Below are 8,656 nucleotides of genomic sequence, written 5' to 3'. Positions count from 1 at the left end.
CATTCTTTTTCCTTTTCTCGTAAAGTGTTTAATTTGCTAATAGTAAAATAGACTTGAATAGTGGAATCCTCAAGTTCTTTGGACCAATTTCATTTTCTTCTTTTCAAGTGTCTAAGATATATGCTTAATTTTTCTATCCCATAAAATGGATTCAAATATAACAATTAATGGTTGAAGGAATTTCTGGGCTTGTCTAATTTTCGTCTTTTGAAAATGTCTAGCATGCTTACTTTTTTTCTAATGTTTTCTCTTTTCGTTTTGTTTCATTTTCTAACTCATATAATTAATTTGATTACGACAGTCAATGATGTAAAGTCTTTCAACTAGCTACTTTCATTTTTCCTCTTTCCAAGTATCCAATGTGAATATAAATGAATCATAGTTTGTTTCTCGCAATATACTACTCTTGTTTACTCTTCCCTCACTTCAGATTATTTTATATCACAAAAACTACAATGACTGCTTATTTTCTCAAATCGTTTTATTTTCTTCTTCTTCTTTCTTTGCTTGCCTCACGAATTATTGCCACATTGAAAAACTCAAGCGAAAGTGGTGAAGCAAAGTGCATAGAGAAGGAGAGACAAGCACTCCTCAGCTTTAAAGAAGGCCTCATAGATAACTTTGGCATTCTCTCCACTTGGATCAATAATACAGATTGCTGCAAATGGAAACGAATTCAATGCAATAGTCATACTGGTCATGTACAACTACTACATCTTCATGGAAACTATCCCTATACACCGTATTTGGGAGGTGAAATCAATGTCTCTTCATTGATTCACTTGCCATATATTCAACATATTGATCTCAGCCGTAATTATTTTGCATTAAGTTACATCCCAGAGTTAATGGGCTCCATCACCAACTTAAGATATCTCGATCTCTTCCATTCTTGTTTTTCGGGGAGGATTCCTTCAACACTTGGAAATCTCTTACTGCTACGCTATCTAAATCTTGGGGAAAATTTTCTTTGGGGAAAAATTCCCATTGAGATAGGGAATATCAAACACTTACAGTATCTCGATCTTGGTCTATACTATCTTTCCGGAAAAATCCCATCTCAAATTGGAAATATCAGAATGCTACAACATCTCAGTCTTGGAAGTAATACTCCTCCATATGGATGGAAAAGGCGAAATGATATTTCAAATTCCCTCTCTGGAGCAATCCCTTTTCGCATAGGTAATCTTCCATTATTGCATACTCTACAACTAGTTGGCAATTTTGAGATAAAAGTTGAGGATGCACAGTGGTTGTCTACTCTTCATTCCTAAACCATTCTTGAGCTGAGTTCATTGCACAGTCTTAAATCCTCTCACAAGTGGCTACAAACTATCGGTAAAATCATTCCAAACTTAAAAGAGGTGACATTAGTTGATTGTAATCTTTTGGATAGTGATATTCAATCTTTGTTCCTTTCTCACTCTTCAAATAATTCCACCTCTCTTACCATAGTTGATCTCTCTTCTAATATGTTGTCATCATCAATACTTCAATTCTTGTTTAACTTCAGCCTTCATCTTCAAGAGCTTTATCTTTCTCACAATAATATAACCTTGTCATCTTCTATGTGTCCAAATTTTCCATCTCTTGAGATCCTCGATCTCTCTTACAATAATCTTGCATCATCAATGTTTCGAGCTAATTTCAATATCAGCTCCAAATTACAAGAGCTTTACCTTGAAAATTGCTGCCTTATGGATGGAAATTTCCTTCTTTCATCTACTTCTTCAATGAATTCTTTCTCCTCACTTATCTTCCTTGATCTTTCCAATAACTTGTTAAAATCATCTGCAATGTTCTACTGGCTGTTTAACTTCACCACCAATCTGCATTTCATTGATGTTAATGGCAACTTGTTAGAAGGTCCCATTCCAGATGAATTTGGGAAAGTGATGAGCTCTATTGAATATCTTTTTCTCTATGATAACAAACTCCAGGGCAAGATTTCGTCTTTCTTTGGGAGCATGTGCAGATTACAAGTATTAGACCTCTCAAATAACAACTTAAATGGCGAATTTCCAAGCTTCACTCAAAATTCTTCATGGTGCAGCAAACACATATTTCGGGAATTGAACTTATCTTATAACCAAATTTCTGGTAGGATACCCGAGAGCATCAGACTGCTATCTGAATTGGAAATTTTATCGTTGCAGGGGAATACTTTAGACGGTGATGTAACTGAATCTCATCTTTCTAACTTTTCCAAATTAATTATCTTAGACTTGTCGCATAACTCATTAACTGTAACATTTGGCTCTAGTTGGGTTCCTCCTTTTCAATTAACGTACTTGTACCTTGCATCTTGCAAGGTAGGACCGAGTTTTCCTAGTTGGATCCAGACTCAAAATTCCTTAATCCAACTAGATATATCTGATAATGGGTTGAATGATGTCGTACCAGACTCGTTTTGGACCAAGTTGCGTGGTCTGTACACTTTAAATATGTCTCACAATAATCTCATTGGTTCAATTCCTAATATGAAATTGAAGCTTCCTTTCAGACCATATATAAATTTAAATTCAAATACATTTGAGGGAAAAGTTCCATTTTTTTTGCTACAAGCTTCCGAGTTGTTACTCTCTGCAAATAAATTTTCAGATTTATTTTCAGTCTTATGTGGAAACGTCACAGCTACAAACTTGGCCACTTTAGATTTATCAGATAATCAATTAAAGGGGCAACTCCCGGATTGCTGGAAATACGTACACCGATTATTGTTTCTTGATTTAAGCAACAATCAATTGTCAGGGGAGATTCCTATCTCCATGGGAACCCTTGTGAAATTGGAAGCTTTGGTTTTACGAAACAATAGTTTAATGGGTGAATTGCCTTCCTCTTTGAAGAATTGCAAGAATTTAATTATGCTGGATGTGAGTGAGAATATGTTATCCGGCCGAATACCATCATGGGTTGGAGAAAGCATGCAACAATTGATAATCTTGATCATGCGAGGGAATCACTTCTCTGGAAATCTTCCCTTTCATCTATGTTATTTGAAGCGAATTCAATTGTTGGATCTTTCTAGGAATAAGTTTTCAGAAGGCATTCCAACGTGCTTGAACAAGTTTAAAGCATTGTCTGAAGAAAACATCGATAGAATTGAGATTGAGAGTCGTATTCATTGGTACAATACTACTTATTATGAAAATTATAGTATTTACAGTGGTGGTTCTTATGCGCTTCACGTAATATGGATGTGGAAAGGTGCGGATCGCAGCTTCATACGTCCCGAATTGATTCTTCAGAGCATTGATCTCTCATGTAACAACTTAACAGGTGAAATACCAAAAGAGATTACATACATGCATGGTTTAGTTTCTTTGAATTTATCAAGAAACAATTTGAGTGGAGAAATTCCTTGGGAGATTGGGAATTTAAGGTCACTAGACTCCCTTGACCTATCAAGAAATCATTTGTCTGGAAAAATTCCTCCCAGTCTTTCCAATATTGATCGTCTTGCCATGTTAGACTTATCAAACAACCATATTAGTGGAAGAATTCCATCGGGAAGACAGTTGCAAACCTTTGATGCCTCTAGTTTCGAAGGAAATGTTAATCTTTGTGGGAAACCGCTTGAAAAAAGTTGTCCTGGAGACGAGACAGTGACAAAGCCTAATGGAGCAGAAGTCGGTGATAATTCAGTTTTGTATGGAGCATTATACATGAGCTTGGGGATAGGATTCTTCACAGGCTTTTGGGGCTTATTAGCTTCATTACTTCTTTTGCAACCTTGGAGAATCGCTTATCTGAGGTTCTTAAACAAACTTATAGACTATCTACTCTTAATGGTTGCATTGAACATAGTAAAGTACCAAAAATGGCTCAAAGACTAGCAGGTATATATTTATAATAACTTCTTTCTTTGAATTTCGTAATTTTCATTTCTCTGCTTCACTTGAAAATCAATAACTAGTTTTACTATTAAAAGGGAGACTGCCTGTCTCTAAACGAATGTAAATATTGGCTTGGGATCAATGTAATTGTTAGAATTAAATTATTTAATAATTCTTTATCCTAGCTTAGAGTAGCTCCAAAAGTGCTTCCATTAATTGTATGTGTCTCTCTTATCTACAGATTGATTTTCATCAATTTTCATCAATTTTATCGAACATATTTTATATCCTATTCTCCAATTCATGACTTGGTAGTTAGTTCCTTCTACAAGAAATTATTTTTGTTTTTGTTTCTGTAAAGAAATTATATATAGTTATTGTCTCCTATTCATTACCAATGTCTCTCATGAATTTTACCTCAAAATTTGCAGTTAAAGTTTCGAGACTTCGTTCTGAGATGAAAGCATGATGGATTTTGAAGCGTTGAAGTTAGTAGTGACAAGTTGTATTTTCAACTTTATGATTTGAAAAATGAATGTTTGATGAAGCTTATTACATATTTCTCCTATCGGAGGGCTTTTATATATATTAATTTACTTTATTTTATTTTAAATCTAGTTTGGAGAAATTATGTGATGTAAATCTAGTTTTCACCTTCTTCATAGTTTTTTCTAACTTGCAAAATAGGTTAGAAAAAATGAGAAAACAACAAACATCATGTCAACATTGATAATTAGTTATGATATGCTGTTTTTTGTCTTAAATATTTGTTGTTGCCAATCAAGCATCGATGAATGAATTGATATATATTGTTGGCTTTGTTGGTGAAAAAATTATTGATGCCATGCTTTGTTATGAGAAGTTTTCATGAATTATGCTTAGACCATTTTAAAAATGTTTACATGTTATTTATTTATTTTTTTTTTAAATTGAGCTCGATATGTTTGTTAGAGTATGTTTTGATAAATCAAATAATTTTGAGGTGATTCTTGTAACAAGATTATCAAACAAATTGTTTTTCAATCTAAATTAAAGTATTTTAATTTAGAATTCCACAATTTACACAAAATTTATTTGTAAACTATATATATATTAGACTAATTTCATAAATATATCTAATTCAATGAATTATCTTTTTTAATGTTAATATTAATTTAGAATTCATGTATTTCTTTCTAATAATTATATTTTTAGAAAATTTTGAATAATCTTGAAATTTTAGTTCCTAAAATCAGAATTTGCTTTGGATAAGGTGAATAAAAATATTGAAGATTATTCATGCTCCAATGGTGTTTTCCATTTGCAAAAGAACAAAAACTTCCATAGTTAAAGATGGAGACTCGAGAAGGAGAAGAGACAGCAGTCCAAACAACCTCTCTCGAGTCCTTAGACAATTTCTAATCAATAATCAAAGAACACAATGGAACTCTCATTAGAAACATGTTTAAATATCCAATTTTTTGTATAGAGCCTGATATTCTTGCTAAACAAATTGACATAGCTTTATTTGAAGTAAAACTTATAATCCTTTATACATATTCTTTAATTTTATGAAATTTTTACTTCTTTACATAATATTCCACGAATAAAGTCTAAATACTTCTCCTTTCAAAATTATTTAATAAACCTTTAATTATTTAAAAAGATGATAATAAAAATATCAATAAAAGATAAAAATAAATATAATTAAAATAATGTGAATAACAATTACAATAAGTGAAACTTTAGTAATTAATATTAAAAATCAATTTAAACTCTAATATATAAATTAAATATAAATTTTTATTGATAATAAAAACAATTTTTATAATAATAATTTTTAATTTCTAAAATAATTTTTAAGTTATTTAATATAATAATTAACTATTTTTTGTTTCTAAATTGAATTGATATTTAATGATTTTTTTTAATTGTGTTCACACATTAAAGTTATAGACGAGTAGAAAAGCACCGTATAACGTCCGAGTTTTTCGGCCTATCACATCCAATTCGAGGTCGACGTTATATCGGAAGATATTAAATTGACGTAAGATTTAAAAAATTCGATGTTAATTAAGTCGGACATAGAAAAATCTGACGTTGGACAAACATCTAATTGACGTCGAATATTGTTCTATGTCTGACATCAATTAACGTCGGTTGCATTTACGTTAAACTGTAAGAACAACTGAGGTTAATTTGTGGGCTTTTCTTCAATATTTTCTTCCACTGAAATATACCACAAAAATTTCCAAAATTTTAGAAGTAGTAACAACCAATAAAAAGTGCAACAACTAAGAAAAATGAAACATCCAATACACATAAAAATAAAAAATGAAACTAATCGTGATGGTGAGGTAGTAGACAGGTGTCGTTGTGAGTTAAGGAGAAGACAAACATGAAGAGGGAAAAAAAGAGAATTCAAAGGTGCTCTAAATGGTTTCTATGCATGAAACTAATCGGTTGAAATGAAAGGAATCGTAATAAAGTCATCAATCAACGAACATTTGTATTAAGTGAAAGAAACATTACCTTTGGTGGTCGCCGAAAGCTTTCCTAGAGACGTTCGACCCGTAATGAAGAAAGTACACACAAAAATAGTGAAGCAAGTGCTTTTTCTCGTGCTCTTAAAATATATTCATGCTCAAATTAACGTTTGTTCCTCTAACCAACAAAAGTCTAATGGGTCTCTTAAAATATCTTTGCGCTCAATCTTTTATGAATTTGAACACCAACAGACGTCTGTTCTTTGACAAACGGACTTCAAAAACGCAATTAACATCTGTTCCTCTAACCAACAGACGTCTGACGAGTCTCTTAAAATATCTTTACGCTTACTATTTTACGAATTTGAACATTAATAGACGTCTATTCCTCTGACCAGTAAACGTCTAATGGGTCTTTTAAAATATCTTAGCGCTCAAATTTTTATGAATTTGAACACCAATAGATGTTTGTTCTTTCACCGAGAGACTTCAAAAAGGCAATTAATGTTTGTTCCTCTGACCAACAGACGTCTAATGGGTCTCTTAAAATATCTTCGTGTTTAATTATTTATGAATTTGAACACTAAAAGGCGTATGCTCTCTGACCAACAAACTTCAAAAAGGCAATTAACGTATGTTCCTCTAACCAACAGACGTCTAATGGGTCTCTTAAAATATCTTTACGCTTAATTTTTTTATGAATTTGAACACCAATAATGTTTGTTCTTTCACCAGCAGACTTCACAAAGGCAATTAACGTTTGTTCCACTGATCAACAGATGTCTAATAGGTCTCTTAAAATATCTTTGCGCTTAGTTTTTCATGAATTTGAACAGTGAAAGACGTCTGTTCTTTAACCAACAAACTTTAAACAAATAATTTCTTTTCCTCTAACCAACTGACGTCAATCGTGTGATTTTATTTACATATATTGTCACCGATTATTTTTAACATTGGGAGCTTGGTTGTCAAACTTTGAGCGTTAGACGTTGTACATTGTTAAGTCCCTGGCAAGTGTACCAGATAGTTATCAAGTAATATAAAATGGGTAAGTCCAAGTATCATTTCCCAAAGGACTCTTAGGCCTTACTTTTCATGTAAACTAATAGCGTAAGACTTGAGAAAAGAATTAAGTTGAAGTTTGTATGCAAAGAACAAAAGTAAACATGCAAATGCAATGATTCGATTGGCTTTAAGAAACTATGGATGAATGGAGTTGTTGGGGTTTACAATTTCATCTTATCCACCCTCATATATCTATTGTTCTTATTTAATTAGCTTAATTATCATATTGTCATGCAAACTTTCTTAGTCTACCCTAACCCAATCCCTTGGTGAAAAAAGCCTATTACTAATTACCGGCTTGCTATCCCTAGCCTCCCCTAGTAATTAATAATGCATGATAAACGGAAGCAAAATACAATTGATCGTCCTACCCCTATCCCTACGCGGTATTAACATAATCAAGGAATTCAACACCAGTTCATGACATTACTGTACGTCCCCATATCAATAAAGACAAACAACATTTACCGAATGAGTTAAACGATAAAAGCATNAAGCAAAGGTGAAGAACCCAACAATTGATAAATCAAGCATATGCTGTTGAGATTGTTGAAACCACAAACTCTATATAAAACTGGTTTTTGATGATGACAACACACTGCTTAATAACAGTACATATGTTTCAGTACTACATGTTCAGTTGATGTGCTATACTGTTTTGAACAATATCTTTATTGAACATGTTTTGTTATTTTGCATGGATGTTCCTATGATTGACTATGTGGTATATGTTTGGAACATGTTGGTATTAAAATGTGTGCTAAAATGATTATAATTACTTTTACACATTTCTGAAGAAAATCTCACAAGTACTTTTATGAACTTATATTTGTTGTGACAAAGGTCCGGTTCAGTCGACTACACTGGTAATGGAGTCGACTAAGCTAAAATCTTTGTACAAATTTTGTGGACGTGTACTTGATGAGATTTTGAGAAGAAAAAAATTTCAAAGTGTTTTTTCATGAGTCAGTCGACAGTGTGAATCACTCATTCGCCTGTATTACTGTTATATTTGGAATTCTGTTTTGCTTACTTGCTCCAACGACTATATTTTCAAAAGTTAGTTAGGATTAACTAACTGGGTCAACTGTCATAAATGTGCATTGGTTTTGTTGACTGAGGAGCCTGTGTGTTTACTGTCTGTTATAACTGATTTAATACAGTCGACTGTATTAGTAGGCTATTCGACTGAGACTGACAGGAAAACTATAAATAGAAACAGAACACGATTTGTTCTGAGACTTTTGTGATCTAACATTTTCATTGTCCTGTTTCAGAGAAAGCTCTCAA

General features: G+C 32.4%; 2 protein-coding genes across 2 annotated transcripts; both read left to right on the top strand.

Moving 5' to 3' along the window:
• Positions 1-455: 455 nt before the first annotated feature.
• Positions 456-1,274, top strand: LOC106760647 (receptor-like protein 12). The gene has a single exon (XM_014644063.1). The coding sequence runs from the start codon at positions 456-458 to the stop codon at positions 1,272-1,274; it is 819 nt and encodes a 272-aa protein (XP_014499549.1).
• A 294-nt stretch (positions 1,275-1,568) lies between these two features.
• LOC106760640 (LRR receptor-like serine/threonine-protein kinase ERL1) lies at positions 1,569-3,836 on the top strand. Its single transcript, XM_014644059.1, has one exon. The coding sequence runs from the start codon at positions 1,569-1,571 to the stop codon at positions 3,834-3,836; it is 2,268 nt and encodes a 755-aa protein (XP_014499545.1).
• Positions 3,837-8,656: the final 4,820 nt, after the last annotated feature.

Source organism: Vigna radiata, chromosome 1 (assembly GCF_000741045.1).
Source record: "Vigna radiata var. radiata cultivar VC1973A chromosome 1, Vradiata_ver6, whole genome shotgun sequence".
Classification (NCBI taxonomy): Eukaryota; Viridiplantae; Streptophyta; class Magnoliopsida; order Fabales; family Fabaceae; genus Vigna; species Vigna radiata.
Note: the sequence above shows the minus strand (reverse complement) of the source record. Positions and strands in the feature narration are given on the sequence as shown.

Bases quoted from the DNA above. Each gene is read 5' to 3' on its own strand.
- LOC106760647 (XM_014644063.1), top strand. From the start codon at position 456: ATGACTGCTTATTTTCTCAAATCGTTTTATTTTCTTCTTCTTCTTTCT.
- LOC106760640 (XM_014644059.1), top strand. From the start codon at position 1,569: ATGTGTCCAAATTTTCCATCTCTTGAGATCCTCGATCTCTCTTACAAT.